The sequence below is a fragment of the Microcaecilia unicolor genome, chromosome 8 (assembly GCF_901765095.1).
Source record: "Microcaecilia unicolor chromosome 8, aMicUni1.1, whole genome shotgun sequence".
Taxonomy (NCBI): domain Eukaryota; kingdom Metazoa; phylum Chordata; class Amphibia; order Gymnophiona; family Siphonopidae; genus Microcaecilia; species Microcaecilia unicolor.
This window is the reverse complement of record NC_044038.1, coordinates 57,713,032-57,730,525: the sequence shown is the minus strand read 5'-3', so window position 1 is coordinate 57,730,525 and position 17,494 is coordinate 57,713,032. Positions and strand designations below refer to the sequence as shown.

General features: G+C 45.1%; 1 protein-coding gene across 3 annotated transcripts in view; it reads right to left on the bottom strand.

The window, feature by feature from the left end:
* Positions 1-17,494, bottom strand: part of CCNF (cyclin F) — a 207,402-nt gene that overhangs the window by 73,119 nt on the left and 116,789 nt on the right. For all 3 annotated transcript variants that reach the window (XM_030213122.1, XM_030213120.1, XM_030213121.1), the window contains exons 7-10: positions 9,783-9,887; positions 8,519-8,596; positions 3,924-4,075; positions 853-1,017 (exon numbers count right to left, since the gene is read on the bottom strand). In XM_030213122.1, the coding sequence (XP_030068982.1) occupies positions 853-1,017; positions 3,924-4,075; positions 8,519-8,596; positions 9,783-9,887 (500 nt within the window). The remainder of the gene's footprint in view (positions 1-852; positions 1,018-3,923; positions 4,076-8,518; positions 8,597-9,782; positions 9,888-17,494) is intronic.

Sequence of the window (17,494 nt, the reverse complement as noted above, 5' to 3'; positions counted from 1 at the left end):
AAATCAGAGGGAGCAGCAGTATGATTTTACTTGATTTTGATTTCTATATTTTTGGGAACATGTTTAGTGTTTTGTATGTGTTTTATAATATTACTTTCTTAACTTGATTACAGTATATCTTTTGCCAAACCAACTTTGTAAACCACCAATTTTGATTTACCTAGGACAGTATATCAAAAGATGAAAATAAAAGTCTTCTTGCTGATATACAATATGGGACAAAAAGCTTCATTCCATTCAGAGTCAAATAATCCTTCACAAAATAGATGCATTCTGAGGCATATTTTCAAAGCACTTAGCCTTCCAAAGTACCATAGGTTTCTATGGAACTTTGGAAGGCTAAGTGCTTTGAAAATATCTCTATAGTTCCCCTGGACCTTCAGATTCACCCACTTACACAAAAGTTCACTCAAATTATGGAACAGATTTATTTTTTTAAAACTTAGGTCTTTGAATTACAGATAGTAGAAAGGAAAAGGGGTGTGTATTTCTGGTCTTAATCTGTAGACTAAGTGTTACCTACTTCATAAATTCAATCTTGGAATGGCCAATCATTCATTTCAAAGGGGAAGGAGCCACTCAAAATTATATCCAATGCCTCCATCTCTGGCAACAAATTGAAAGCCATAATCATGGTTTAGGGATGGCAAAAGTATTATAATAAAATGAACCACCACCAACTGTACACCAGCTTTTGATCTGTGTCTGCTTATAATTGTATTTTGATAGACATGATATAAATGTTTTAAATAAGGGTGATGTAAGGTGTTGGAACACATTTCAAATGATCTAGATACCCCAAAAAACAGCAAGTCCAAAACCCTCTACTTATTCTTTGAAACAAGTGCTCACCGTGTGCAGATGACCATACAGGTGATTCCTACCAGCTGCAGCCTAGTCCGAGACACAGACCTCAGCTTCAAGTACCGATCTACACAGCCCACTGTCATATGAAGGCACAAGCTGGAGAAATCCTTCATGGTAGCAACTTCTACTAGCCAGTCTATCAGAATATACCTAAAATGAAAAACTAAGTGAACTCAAGCTAAATAAAGTCCCAGCGTATGCAATGAAATACAAACTTAGTTTGCAATTATTTTTTTCTAATATTTCTGATGCTCATCTTTATCCCCCCCCCCCCCCAAGAGTGCAGACTAACTCAAGGCAAGGACTGTGTTCTAGCAGGTAGACACAAACTAGGAACCATCTGTAAGTCAAGCACTGTTAATATCAAGTCTGAAACAGCTGACATTTCTCACAAAATATTTAATATTGTCATTAAGCAAATATCTTCAGATCATTTAGCACCCTCAGAACTGTGCTCTTTCAGCAGTTTTTGCCCCTAATCAGACCAAAAGCCTAGAACTGAAGACTTCCGTTTCAGAAAGCTTTTGCTGGCTAGTCTTGCCATTTTGGTGGATGCTGTTTGGGGACTGTTCATTACTAGGGGTACAGGACACAGCGAGTGGGGAAGTCTTGTCTCTTTTGCTTCCCTATTGAAATTGTATTTCTTTCCATTCTTGTTTACCTGATTTTGCAATGTTTGCACACCGCTTAGATGGTTATTGCCTTTGGCAATAAAAAAATTGCATTTGATCCTTAGTGCACAATTTCACTGCAAAGAGCTGTTTAGAACTCGTGAAATTAGCTGCTTTACATGTTTGACAAGTTCTCAAGTTACACAATATTTAGACCCCGTCATTGGGTACGAGACCCTGGGGGAGGACCGGAGGGCGCACCTCCGGGACGGCGGTCTCTGCGAAAGGAATGCTGCTTGGGGGAGAAATTCCTCTTGAAGGAAGAGGGGGCAGAGGAGCCCGACTTGCCCGGGCGATACAGACGGGCTTCCTGAAACCGTCCTCTGGAGATTCCGGGGCGAGCACTGGCCCGAGCCCTGACCTCTGGTAACCTCTTGCCCTTAGACGTGCCGAGATCGGTCACAATTTTGTCCAGCTCGACCCCAAAGAGCAGCTTGCCTTTAAAAGGCAACTTAGCCAGGCGGGACTTAGAGGCGTGGTCAGCAGACCAATGTTTCAGCCAAACCCACCGCCGCGCAGAGACTGTCTGAGCCATACCTTTAGCTGAGGCTCTCAAGACATCATACAGTAAGTCTGCCAAATAAGCCAAGCCCGATTCCAGGGCCGGCCAATCAGCCCTCAAGGAAGGATCCGAGGGGGAAGCCCGCTGCACAATCGTGAGGCACGCCCTGGCCACATAGGAGCCGCAAACTGAGGCCTGCAAACTTAAGGCAGCCGCCTCGAAGGACGACCTTAAGGCCGCCTCCAATCTTCTGTCTTGGGCGTCCTTTAGGGCCGTGCCACCTTCCACCGGCAACGCCGTTTTCTTAGTCACCGCAGTGATTAAAGAATCCACGGTAGGCCAAAGAAAGGCCTCCCGTTCACTTTCAGGCAAAGGATAGAGGCGGGACATAGCCCTAGCCACTTTGAGGCTCGCTTCTGGGACATCCCATTGAGCCGAAATTAAGATGTGCATGGCATCATGCACGTGGAAGGTTCTAGGCGGGCGCTTCGTCCCCAGCATAATGGCGGAGCCAACAGGGGCTGAGGGAGAGACGTCCTCTGGAGAGGAAATCTTCAAAATGCTCATGGCCTGCACTAACAGGTTGGGCAAATCCTCTGAGCGAAAGATCCGCGCTGCAGAGGGGTCATCCGCTCCATCCGAGCGGGAATCCGTCTCCTCCAAGGAATCCCCAAAGGACCGTTGGGAGAACTCAGATACGCTGCCCTCATCTACATCAGAGGAAACAGAGTCCTCTAAGGCCTGGGAATCCACCCGAGGGCGTTTACTTCCGGGGGCCTCAACCCCTTTATCGGACAAGGGAGAAGGGGCAGCGTTTTGCATAAGGAAGGCCTGATGCAGCAGCAAAATAAACTCGGGGGAGAACCCCCCCAGCCTGTGCACTTCAGCAGCCTGGGCCACACCCCTAGACGCACCCTCAACTGGCGCTCGCAAGAGCGGGGGAGAAACATGCTGCGCATCCAAGATGGCGTACGGCGTGACACTCCGCGAAGGAGCCGCGCGGGAAGAACGGCGCTTAACTTTAGCCGCTTTTTTGCCGTCGCCCAAATCAAGGGCGGCCATGGCATTAACGTCTCCCAGCTCAAGGGCGGCCCAAGAAGAAGCCGTCCGAGCAGAGTGGCCGGCCAAGATGGCGGAGGCGAGCAGCGGGGGATGGGCGTTTATGGCGGGAAAAAACGCCGCACCGGAGGAAGACCCGGGACACTGACCGGCCTCCGAACTGACACCCAACAAGGGCGAATCAGACTTTAAGACCCCCGCATCCCCACTAGAAGCGCACATGCGGTCCGGGGAGCGATTCTTCACGCCCTCGCCCTCCGACGCCATAGGCCACGTGGAGATCGATCGGGGAACCCCCTGCCCGCTATAAAAAGGTAAAAATTACCTGCTTCTCGCTCCGAGCTGTAACGACCTGGTGTCCCAGTGAGTAGCTGCAATAAACGTTTAAATAAACGTCGAAATAAACGCCTTTAAGGACGTCCAAAATTTTTTTTTTTTTTAAACGGAGCCAGCGGGAGGGGGGAGAAAAGGAGGGACCTGGCGCCACCAGGTTTGCACTTGCTCAAGAAGAGCCCTCAACCCCAGGTACTCAACAAAACCTAAAAATTAGGCTTGGAGACCTAGCCAGAGCTGCTACTGTGTGTGACCACCACCTGCTGAGATAGAGAACATACTGAGGAGTTTCCGGCAGCACATGACCACATATAGGGAGGCAAAAGGATTGCTCTCTATCTCCACCTGCTGGTAGATGGACACAACCCACCAGTCTATGGATTGATCAGCATGATGATATGGAAGTGAGAAATCATAAAACATTTGATACATCAGCCAATCTTATCCAGTGTTGAGAAAAAACCTCCTTCCCCCTCCCGGCTCAACTTTACCTTGTTGTATCATTCATTCCTTTCTGTACAGTGAAGATGCTTTGCTTGTTGACTGGACAAGAGGACTGAAAGACCTGAGATACCAGCTCAATGGAAGCTTTGGGCTCCAGGCCAAGCTGTTTCCCATTTCCACAAGCTTTGGTCAGAGATATCTAAGGTAGAGTAGAGGCACAAGAATCAGAAAAGGAGCTCTGTGCTGCCACATTGTAAATGCTCTGGAAGATAGTCTCAAACATTTAAATGGAGAATGTACAATTACTTAGTGAAATAAGGCAATTGTGTGCTATGCATTCATGGAGTGAAAGATTTATATTTTATAATATAAGAAATGAAAAACAAGTTTTGACTTAAGTATACACCACTGCACCTGTGAAAGCTGGCCTCCAAATTGACACCGATCCTATATAATAATTCTCACCTCCAACATTCTAATGTGCCTGGTACCGTGGCTCCCTCGGAGGTGGTCTGCTAGGCAGTTTAGAATGCACTGACATCAGTGATGTCACTGAGAGCTGATTCCAAGGCAAGGGGAGGAGTAGGGAAACAGCTGTCAGTGCCCCCCCCCCCTCGGCGGAACACCCAAGCCCCTGCCCTGCAAAACCGTGAACCAGACAGGGGGAGGAGTAGGGAAACACGTGGAGCACGTTTCCCTACTCCTCCCCCTGCCTACCAATCAGCTCTCAGTGCCCCCCCCTCGGCGCAACACCCAAGCCCCTCCGCCCCAGCGCAGCATCCAAGCCCCTACCCCCCTTCGACGCATCACCCAAGACCCTCCCCCCCGGTGCATCACCAAAGCCCCTACCCCCCCAGGGCACATCAACTCCCTCGCCACCCGCAGCCGCCAATACTAACGCTGTCCGGCCGCTGCTGCTTCTCCTGTGGAGCAGCAGCGGTCGGTACAAAAAGAAAAAAGCCAAAAAAAGATTTTTAACCTGAAACGCGGCTCCGAAGACAGCCATCTGGCATTGGCTGTCGTCACTGCAGCCGCTCCTCCTCTCCCCTCAACGTCACTGCCCCTGCAGGAAGACCCTGGAGGAGCACAGCGACGTCAGAGGGGAGAGAAGGAGCGGCTGCAGAGATGACAGCCAATGCCAGATGGCTGTCTACGGAGCCATGTTTCAGGTTTAAAATCTTTTTTTGGCTTTTTTCTTTTTGTACCGGCCGCTGCTGCTCAACAGGAGACGCAGCAGCGGCCAGACAGCGTTAGTAGTGGCGGCGGCGGGTGGCGAGGGGGTTGATGTGCCCGAGGAGGAGTAGGGGCTTGGGAGATGCGCCGAGGGGGGAGGGGAGGGTCACTGGACATGGGTGGCTGCAGGGGGAGAGGAGGGTTGCTGGACATGGATGGCTGCAGGGGGGGCAGGGAAGAGGGAGGTGGAGAGGGGGGTCCTGAGACCAGATGGGTGGCTGCAGGGGAGGGCAGGGGAGACAGAAGGGACGCTGCAGGGCGGGGCAGGGGGAGAGGAGGGTCACTGGACATGGGTGGCTGCAGGGGGAGCAGGGGAGAGAGGTGGGTCGCTGGACATGGGTGGCTACGGGGGGGAGCAAGGGGAGAGGAGAGGAAGGTCGCTGGACATGGGTGGCTGCAGGGGGGCAGGGGAGAGGAGGGTCGCTGGACATGGGTGGCTGCAGGGGGCAGGGAAGAGGGAGGTGGAGAGGGGGGTCCTGAGACCAGATGGGTGGCTGCAGGGGAGGGCAGGGGAGACAGAAGGGACGCTGCAGGGCGGGGCAGGGGGAGAGGAGGGTCACTGGACATGGGTGGCTGCAGGGGGGGCAAGGGAGAGAGGTGGGTCGCTGGACATGGGTGGTTACGGGGGGGGGAGCAAGGGGAAAGGAGAGGAAGGTCGTTGGACATGGGTGGCTGCAGGGGGGCAGGGGAGAGGAGGGTCGCTGGACATGGGTGGTTGCAGGGGGCAGGGGGAGAGGAGAGTCGCTGGACATGGGTGGCTGGAGGGGGCAGGGGGAGGGTCGCTGGACATGGGTGGCTGCAGGGGGAGAGGAGGGTTGCTGGACATGGATGGCTGCAGGGGGGGCAGGGAAGAGGGAGGTGGAGAGCGGGTCCTGAGACCAGATGGGTGGCTGCAGGGGAGGCAGAAGGGACGCTGCAGGGCGGGAGGAGGGTCACTGGACATGGGTGGCTACAGGGGGGGCAAAAGGAAAGGAGAGGAAGGTCGTTGGACATGGGTGGCTGCAGGGGGGCAGGGGAGAGGAGGGTCGCTGGACATGGGTAGCTGCAGGGGGAGAGGAGGGTTGCTGGACATGGGTGGCTGCAGGGGGGCAGGGGGAGAGGAGAGTCGCTGGATGTAGGTGGCTGCAGGGGGAGCAGGGGAGAGAGGAGGGCCGCTGCACATGCGTGGCTGCAAGGGCAGAGGAGGGTTGGTGGGGAGGGGGTCCTGAGACCAGATGGGTGGCTGCAGGGGGGGGCAGGGGAGACAGGAAGGACGCTGCAGGGGGGGGGGATTACCTTGCTAGCGCCCGTTTCATTGCCTACTGAAACAGGCCTTTTATACTAGTATGTTAGAAAAGATGAAAATTTCATCTAAAAGCAGAATTTGTCTTTCAGATCTACCCTGGCACTAGTAAATATACATAATAGACTCACATGAAAGTTAACAGACTACCTATGACAAACGCATGGAGCAATTTTAATAACCTTGGACACCGGAATGTGGGGTTCCCCAGGGTTCCCCCCTTTCGCCAACTATGTTCAACCTTATGATGATACCACTAGCCAATCACAACCTCAACCCCTACATATATGTGGATGATGTCACGATCTACATCCCGTTCAAAAGTAACCTAAACGAAATAACCAACGAGATCAACCAGAGCCTCCAAATCATGCATTCTTGGGCGGATTCATTCCAGTTAAAACTGAACCCAGAAAAAACTCAATGTCTAGTTCTCACTTCCCAATACAACACAAACTACACTACCATAACCACACCATACGGCACACTTCCTGTCTCAGAAAATCTGAAAATTCTTGGAGTCACTATTGACCGAAACCTTACACTCGATACCCACGTGAAGAATATAACAAAAAAAATGTTCCTCTCGATGTGGAAACTTACGAGAATAAAACCTTTTTTCCCAAGAAACATCTTCCGCACCCTAGTACAGTCATTAGTGATGTCACCTGGACTACTGTAACACTTTATACGCAGGCTGTAAAGAACAGACCATTAAAAAAATTCCAAACAGCCCAGAACACCGCAGCCAGACTCATCTTTGGAAAAACTAAATATGAAAGGGCGAAACCTCTAAGAGAAACTACATTGCCTACCACTCAAGGAACGAATTGAGTTCAAGATCTGCACAACCGTCCACAAAATCATCCACGCAGATGCCCCACTCTATAATGTTAAATCTAGTGGACCTACCGCCTAGAAACACCAAAAAATCGGCCCGCAAATTCCTCAATCTGAACTTCCCCAGCTGCAAAGGAATTAAATACAAACAGCCATACGCTACTACTTTTGCGTATAAAAGCACACAGATCTGGAACGCACTACCCATGGCCCTGAAAACTATGGACAATCTAACCAGCTTTCGCAAATCTTTGAAGACACATCTCTTCAACAAAGCCTACTAAATACATCCTAATAAACCATTCCTTAAACTACTCAGGTGCATCAAAACACCTTTCACAATACCTCACCTAGCACCTTACATCTAAACCATATACCTTCAACCGATTATTGAATGTATTTAAGATAATGTAATGACTGCATCATAACAACACTCTGTAAGCCACATTGAGCCTGCAAAAAAGTGTGATAATGTGGGGTACAAATGCAATAAATAATAATAATAATAATAACCAAATATAAGAATATCAGTGGCAATTTTTAGATAGTGACCATATTTATGCAGGTCTAATTCTAGCAGAAGTCATTTATATAGACTACAAAATGTACAATCAATAGGGTAAGAAACAAAATTAAAAAAAAAACATATGCCATAAAAGCCCATTTTAGTACTTGAAGATATCCCACAAAACAAAAGTTAATACTGTACTGCAGAGGGAAGATTCTTTCCTAAGAAGGTAGCAAACTTATGTTTTGTAAAGACATCTGACCATGCCATTTCCAATTTCAACTGAAATGTAGCAGCCTACCCCACTAAATATTAGGACAAAATACTTAATTTCTATAAATAGTTCTGTGGCAAAACAGTGGGTTTCCCAGCCTGTGAAATATTTCATGAAGTGCATCTCCCTTGTTTAGCCAGCAGATGGTGACTTTTTTTTTTAAGTTGATATAGAAGTCACAGGGGCCTGAGCAGTGCTGGGGACAGACCCTCCAGGTGGCTGCAGGTTTAACCCTAGGCGAGTGATAGGTGTTTCATAACAATTTCTAACAATTTTCACAGCATAAAAAAACTGGTTATAGCCAAAAAAAAAAAAAAAAAAAAAGCATCAGAATTCAAGAATGCATGAAACAGATGAGCACAAAGAATCCTTGTAACCAGAGAGTCCAAGGTAAAGCTGGTGGATGAAGTAAAATCTGGCATGCAAAACAAAATGGATAGATCAGAGGGAGACAAAAGAACACAGAAAAAGGAGAAAGAATGAGAACAGGAATTGAATGTCTGACCTGTGCTTCCCAGCAGCCCTTCGCTGCATAATCACGAAGTTCCCTGAGGCTCTGAAGATATCTGCCAGGATCAGTGAGCTGTGAGTAGGAAATAAGGGCAGAAATCATAAAGCTATCCAGGGAATTAATGCATACTTGGAGAGACACAAAGTAATAGTCAAAATGAGAAAATAAGTCAGTAAGCAAACATCTATGTTGCTATGTAACCACCACAAAGGACTGACTGCTGCAGATGAAGCTTCCTTTAACTGGCCCTTTCACAGAAAACATTTGCTAAAAAATGAGATCTTTGAGCTCCCTAAATGTGACTGGTTTAGTGGAGGAGTGGCGGACTTTGGTCCTGGGGAACTGAGGAACTGAGTTTGATTCCCACTTCAGGCAGCTCCTTGTGACTCTGGGCAAGTCACTTAACTCTCCATTGCCCCATGTAAGCCGCATTGAGCCTGCCATGAGTGGGAAAGCGCGGGGTACAAATGTAACACAAAAAAATGACTATTCTTATAGACCGCAATTAACCTATCAGGTTCTATGCAGGTAACAAATTTCTGATCCTGTTTATTAAAAGGAAAGTGTGGCAAATCACAATATCCCATGTTTAAAAGTTGTGCGGCAATGCCGACACAGCCTATTCAAAGTGAATGGGATGTGTCGGCAATACTGCACCAGCAGCCGCTAGCGCAGTTTTGTAAAGGGGGGGGGGGGGGGTATGCCTTTAGCAAATGTTTTAAATCCAGTAACTATCAATGCATACACAACTATGAGGTAAAGTAGTCAAGAAAACATTACCAACCCAAGAACAGTCTAAAATACATACCCCCCCCCCCCCCAAAAAAAAAAAAAACAACACAAAAAAACCTGCATTATGCACAAGATTTGCATACAATGGAGGAAGTGCATGCAAATTTATCTCATGCATATTCGTTATGGATATCTTAAAAGCCTGACTAGTTGTGAACCCCTTCTGTAGAAAGCTCTAAGCTTCCAGGGCTGGTTACAAGTATTTCCATCCTAGGCTCTGTTGGATATACTCCACGTGTCAGGGCTGTGCAATCTACTTGTCCTTGAATAAGTTATCCAGAGCAGTATATGCGTTTACCTCCCCCCACTTAAATTACACTGGTTTTGCACATACTGCTGTCTTCTCTGGCAATCCTAGCTAGCTTTACATAAAACCTATAGCATAAAATTATTTTGAAGGTCATGTGGAGACATCACATTTAATCCCTCTCACCAGCTGAAGAAATTTAGAAAAATATTTACGCACAGCTGCTTTTTGGTTTCTTTCCCAAAGAAGGTAGGAGCTGGTTAAACAGCCCTGTCTTGATGATTCTTCAAACATTTCAAGGGATTCCTTTTTTTTCTCTTCATCCTAAAAAAATTCAAAATGTTATTGACGCTGAATCATTCACGTTAGATAAATAAAACGTGTAATTTACTGGTGTATAGTCCTGTGACTCATTAAATTTAGTATCTTTAAAGCAGATGCCAAAAATAAGGGGGTAATATTCAGCTCAGGGCAGACAGAAATATTTTAAACTCTGGTTGCATTGTGTGGGTCTTTTTAAAACATTTTAAAATACCCAGATCAGTACAGAGCCATAACCCTGATACCAGCACAGAATATCTGGGTATAAATTGACTGCCAGCATTACATGGGTGTACTGGCGATATTCAGACCAGTACACCGGATAACTAGCTATCCAGTTAGCAAACTGATACCACCACTAATCGGATTATGTTCCAACTCTGCCTTAATGCCGAGGTAGTCTGTCCAGATTTCCAGCTGCATTAACCAGATGTCACTGAAAGTATGAGTATGGAGTTGGACCCAATGAGTAGATTTTCAGGGTAAGAACTGTTCCCATCCAAACTTAAGTCCCACTGAATACATAGCGTATAACATAATGAACAGGCACACATCTAATTTTCATGTTAAAGATCAAACTGATCCTTGCTGTAATACTCTTCAGTTCTGCTGAGACTACAAAATGCAGGTTTATAACAGCAGAAATAATCTTGGAACCTAAGAACTGTCATACTGGGTCAGACCAAATGTTCATCTAGCCCAGCATCTTGTTTCCAACAGTGGCCAATCCAGGTTACAGGTACTAACAGGATCCCAAAATGTAGCAAGATTTCATGCTACATATCTCTAAGGATAAAAAGTGACTTTCCTCAGGTCTCCCTTAATAGTTTTTGAACTTTTCTTCCAGAATATATTCCAACCCCTTTTTAAATACAGATACGCTAACTGCCTTTTTCACATCTTCCACAACAAGTTCCAGAGCTTTATGCATTGACTGAAAAATATTTTCTTCATTTTAACTGTACTACTTCATGGCATGTTCCCTAATACTTGTACTTTCTGAAAAAGTGCAAAAAAATTTACTTCTACCCATTCCACTCAAGATTTTACAGACCTCTATCATATCGTCTTTTAGCTATCTTCTCCAAACTGAAGAGCCCTAACCTCCCTAGTCTTTCCTCATATGAGAGTCATTCAAACCCCTTTAATCATTTTTGTCACTCTTCTTTGTACTTTTTCCAATTCTGCTATATCAGAGATGCAATGACCAGAATTGCACAAAATACTCAAGATGCAGAATGGAGCAACTGAGGCATTGTGATTTTATTTTATCCCATACTCTAACAGAATTTGCTTTTTTTGGCTGCCACAAGGTGCTATCCATGACACCTAGATCTTTTTCTTCCGTGGTGTCTTCTAATGTAGAACCTAGCATCAAAACGCTCTATAATTTGGGTTATTCTTCCCAATGTGCATCACTTGGCACTTGACCACATTAAATTTAATCTGCAACTTGGATGCCCTAGTCTCCATGGTCCTCCTGCAACATCAATTGAGTAATTTTGTCTGCAAATGTCACATCCATTTCCAGATTTATAAAAAGTTAAAAAGCACCAGTACAGATCCCTGTGATTTCACTATTCATCTTACTCCATTACGATACTTGAATACCTGTCCTAATCAAGTTTCTAAATGGCTGAAAGAAAATAAAAGAGGGATCAAGGGTACATGAACAAAAAAAAAAAAAACACATTAAGGGCCTTCAAGACTGGGGACAATAAAGGAAAACTGATTCTGAATATAACTCATTCAGAATAAAGTTTCCTTTATTATCCCAGTCTTAAAGGACTTTTGGTCCTTTTTTTTGTTTTGTTCTAAATGGCTAAAAGACACCCTCCTCTTAAACATATCCAAACATGAAACTATTGTCTTCTCCAATCCTTACAAATTCACAGTCTACCTATCTCCTCTGTTGATGGTCACCCCCTCCCACTCAAAGATACCATCTTCAATATTTAGCTTTCATTCAAATCACAAATTGAGACTTGGCGGCTCCTCTTCACCATGCACCACATTTGCTCAGTGCACTCTTCTCTCTCCCATTCATTCATACTCTTCTTCTAGTTCTAGAAATGCCCCACCTTGATTATTGTAATTCTTTCTAGGCAGGACTTCCCCTCTATTCCTTTAAAGGTTTACAGCTTATACAGTCTACTGCATTTAAATTACTTCACAATTCCCATCAATTTGACCATGAAACACCCTTGCTCCGTTCTGTACATTGGCTTCCAGTCGCCACACGTCCTATTTAAATTCTCCTTGTCTACAAGGGTTGTCTTACCTACTGCTCCAGCTTATATCAATAATTTCCCTATTCCCTACACCCGTTCCCACAATAGCAATCTTCTTACTCGTCCATCTCCTTCAGCCTAAGTTTTGGAATTCGTTCCTTCCTCACTTAAGGAAACGATTCTCTATGCACACTTTTGAGGCATCACTCACAACTTACCATTTTCTGAGACTTTTAGCCCCTCCCTCAACTAATCCCTATTGCACCTCTCCTGAACTATCTGCTCTTCTCATTCTCTCCCCTTGACCTTTCCCTTACTTTCACAATGCAAATCATATAGATGTCCTTCCAGGCCACCCCGCGGTATGTCATGTGCAGTAAATAAAACAAACCTACAGATTATTCTTTTAGTCAGTTTCAATCCACAATAGGACATTACCTCCTATTCCATGTTTTTAAAAAGTTCCTCAAAAGTCTGAGGGACTTTCAAAAGATTTCTGAAAATCTATATACACTATATCAAGCACTACATCTCTATCCACATTGGTTATGCATGCCTTCACAAAATATGGCAGATTGGTGAGCCAAGACTTCCCTTGGCTAAATCGATGTTGAATCTACCCCATTAGATCACATCTGTGTTAAAAAAACACACACACACACCACAATTTCTTCCATTTTGCCTGGCATTAATGATAGTTTGCAGTTTCCCAGATCAGCCCTGGAACCCTTTTTTAAAAGCTAGCATTATTTTGGCCACCTTTCAGGTACCATAACAATTTTAGATAAATTATAGATCTGCAATATTTGATTTTTTTTTTCCAGTATTCTGGGGTTTATATCATCCATTCCAGTTGATTTGCTGCTCTTCAGCTTACTGATTTGGCCTATTGAATCTTCCAAGTTCACCAAGAACTGTTAGTTACTCCAGACCGTCACCTTTAAATATCATTGCTGACATGAGTAGCTCCCTTACATCTTCCTCAGTAAAGACCAAAGCAAAGACTTCATTTAGTTTCTTCACTATGGTCCTGAGTTTTACCCTTATATCCCAACATGATCTAATGATCCAACTGACTCCCTTAACGGGCTTCCTACTTCTATTGTACCTGAAAAAGTTTTTAATATGAATTTTTGCCTCCATGGTAAGCTTACCAAATTTTTTGTCTTAACGCTTTCCATTTAACTGTCAGTGCTTATACTACTTGCTTTCTTCATTCATAGCCTTTATTTTTTTGAAAATTTCTTTTGGCTAAAATAGTTTTTCACCATCTTTTTAACATGCCTGTTTGGCTTTCCTTCCACCTTGTTATATCGGGAATATATCTAGTCTGGACTTCCAGAAATTTGGGGAAAGTACTTTTAGATCATAATTAAGAGAAGAACCAAGATACAGAAAACAAAGAAATCAAACTCCAAAGGAGAGGTAATGTATTGTCAGAATCCTAATCAGAAACATGGTCAAGCCTGATGGCTCCAAACCCATCATGTTGGCACAAACTTCTTTTAAGTGGTCAGAATCTCAAAAGAGGCTGACAAGTATTTGGCCCAACACACATCCATGCAACTTTGAAATGTCTACAATTGATTCAATCTACATCTGTCTAATCCACCATGTGCATTGGTTTGACCATGTTACACCCCCCCCCCCCCCCCTCTTCAGCACAGGCTTGGCTTCCTGTTACAAGCTGGTCGCTCTCCCTCTACTCATGCTTCTATATTAAAAAAAAAAAAGCAGCTATTCCTTTATTCTTCTTACCATCTCCGATCCTCCTCTTGCAGTCTGCTGTGCCCCCTCCCCTTTTCTGGTCTCTCTTGGCCTAAGGAATTCTCTCCCTCCTTCTTAGATCTGCTACCCTCTCTTACAGTCTTAAAAGCTCTTCTTAAAATCTACTTCTCTTGACCCCTCTCCCACTATTTTTTCCTTTCTTCTTTAGTCCCCCTCCCACTTCCTCACTAAAAAAAATACAGTACTACTACTATTTAACATTTCTAAAGCGCTACTAGGGTTACGCAGCGCTGTACAGTTAAAGGAGGACAGTCCCTGCTCAAAGGAGCTTACAATCTAATGGACAACATGTGAAGTCAGCTTGCAATCTAATGGACAGTATGTGCGGACAGACAAATTGGGGCAGTCTAGATTCCTGGGTAGAGTTGAAATGGTTAGGTGCCAAAGGTGACATTCAAGAGATGGGCTTTGAGCAAGGATTTGAAGATGAGCAAAGATTTGAAGATGGGCAGGGAGGGGGCTTGGCGTATGGCTGAGGAAGTTTATTCCAAGCATAGGGAGAGGCAAGGCAGAAAGGGCGGAGCCTGGAGTTGGCGATGGTGGAGAAGGGGACAGAGAGGAGGGATTTGTCCTGTGAGTGGAGGTTTCGGGTAGGAGCATACGGGGAGATAAGGGTAGAGAGGTAGTGGGGGGCAGCAGATCGAGTGCATTTGTAGGTTAGTAAGAGAAGCTTGAACTGTATGCGGTACCTGATCGGAAGCCAGTGAAGTGACTTGAGGAGAGGGGTGATAGGAGTATATCAGTCTAGGCGGAAGATAAGACACGCAGTAGGACAATAGGACCTCACAAGGGCAAGGTCAAAATATAAATTAACCTGAAACTATGTATACAAACTGTCCAAGTGCAGACTGGAACAGAACAAACAGGCCTAGGAGGGTGGAGTTAGATTCTAGACCACAAATTCTGCAGAACTGTTTGACCAAAAATACTCGTATCAATATCCTGCTCAAGGCAGTAGTGAGATATGAATGTGTGGATTGAAGAACACATTGCAGCAGCCTGGCCATTAAGTGAAAGAAATGCAGTCCACCAGCCAAGATTGTGCGTTAACTGATGGCAATCCCCATTCTGGGAATCGAAAACAAAGCTGGGTGAACTGTCTGTAGGGCCTAGTCTGCTCCAAGTAAAAGACCAATGCTCAATTGCAGTCCAAGGTGTGCAGTGAGCTTTTGTCAGGATGGGCAAGAGGTTTGGGAAAGAATGTCGGAACAATAATTGACTGGTTAAGATGGAACTCAAGACACAACCTTAGGCAGGAACTTAGGGTGCACGTTGTTGGAAAACAAAATGTGCTGGGGCTGTGCCTGCTAAGGATAGCAAGGAGGAGTATACAAGTTTAAGTTTCTCCAGAATTTTCTACCCCGCCTAAAGGAAAAACCATCAAGACGGCTAACAAGCTAATTTAAAAAGGAAAATATATTGTAGACAAGATGGTAAACAATAGGAAGGGAGAAAGCTACAATACAGATAAGAAAGGGGGATCAAAACAAGAAGGGATGTTACACTTGTATTCAGAGTTAAAGTGGAAGCAAAGTGATCCAAAAAAACATGCGTATTAAATGTGGGATCATTAATCAATGGATAAGGCATCATTAAAAAGAAAAGTTTTTCAAAACAGTTTTGAAAGAATTTAAGGAGTGACTTTGCCTTAAATGAATGGGTAACAAATTCCAGAGTTCTGGAGCTTGAACCAAAAATATGCTGTGTCCAGTATGTTCATGATGTATTTCCCTTTAATAAGGTACAATAAGGCAATACCTTTGAGAGTAGAAGGGTGCTCTCTTCATCTTGCTTGAAAACCTCCTGGATGAGGAGGGTGCAGAAGGCATCCAGCGGGATTGATGGTATCAGTATGTTTCTTGATGTCAGCGACCTCCTCCACCTTCTCTCCAAAAAGGTTATAAAACCTGACAATCTCTGCTGGACCACAGGGTCCAAGTCAGATATGTAAGCCATGAGAGTCTAAGCATTGCTATACTTGCGTAAATGCCCCTGGCTAAAAACCTATGACATCTTCCATCTTCTGCTGTTTGACCAGTTGGCAAAGAGATTCAGCTTTCTCCGATGGGAGTCTGCCAAATCAGACATACTTATCCACCAAGTTCCGCCAAGTAAAGGCTCATATGAGCTGGTAAGATTGTATGTGGGAGATGAGCATAGAGGCCTGATACCTCTTCCATCTTCCCTGCCTTGGGGCACAGAAGCAAAGTCACTGGAACTCCTGGCTCTTTTGAGTGCAGATTCCACCACTAGGGAATGATGAAATAACTGAGGCCTGTCAAAACCTGGGGTAACTTTGGATCCGATACATGGCATCAATCTTTTTGGGCAGGACAGAGGGGTCTCCCAGTTCTTCACCCGAACATCTTTCAGGATTCAGTGACGCAGGACCATCACGGTCTCTCTAGGAGAGTCATAATCCGGGACCTTGAACATCTCAGCTCTGGGCTCGTCCTCTGTCTCTGAAGGAATTGGAATGGCAGCTGCCATTTTCCTGACAAAACTTAGGAAGGAAAGGAACTCATGTGGCGCCTTCCTTCTTTCCTCTGGAGGGGAGGGATCAGATGGGATACCATAGGGACTCCTCCTCAGAGAAATATCTAGGGTCCTCATCAGTGTCAGGAAAAAGCTCCTCATGGGAGGGCAGAGAATAAGCCTGCCTCGAAAAAGAGGAACTACATACCTGTCTGGAGGAGCGTGGAGGTGTAGGCTCCACCTGCGACTTCGGCAAAGCTTCCTTCACCGATGAGGGAAAACATTGGAAATAAAGGCCATAACTGTCTAGCTTCATGTTTCTAACATGACTGCCTATCAACTTCCCTTATACATGTTTGATATGGGAATTTGAAGCCAATGAAATCTGACTTGACACAAATGAAATATAGAACAGCTTCAAAAGATGAATTGCTTGTTATTGGCAATCAAGTTGTTTAAAATCAATTGACCTGCCACCCAGAAACGCTAAAAGATCGTCCCGAACCTTCCTCAATCTCCATTTCCCTAAGTGCAAAGGCATAAAATACAAAGTACTGCACGGATCGACTTTCACATACATGAGCACACAATTCTGGAATACACTACCAAGCAGCCTGAAAATGACCTACGAACTGACCGACTTCCGCAAACTACTAAAGACTTATCTCTTCGAGAAAATCTACGGCAAGGATCAAAACACAAAGCCCATACAATCTCATAGACACGCACCAATACACTCTCCGAACCTCTACTCCCGCGCTCTCACCACTCTTAAACCCTACCCACAGATAAAATTGTCAGACCTCCCTGTTCCCTCGATAATGTTTTGCCCCCCTCTCAACTCACCACTGTTATATTCCACTGTTCTATCCCCTAAGAATATCCTGAATTTACTGTCTTATATAATTCTTCACAATGTAACCCATAATTGTACTGCAACCAATTGCACTTCCATCTTTTACAATGTATTGTAAGCCACACTGAGCCCGCAAATAGGTGAGAAAATTTGGGATACAAATGCAAATAAATAAATAAATTAGAAACCTCAGACAACTCTGCAGAAGTCAGGGGTAGGTTTCTTCTACCCCTGTGATTTTTGATTTCTCAAATCTCCTT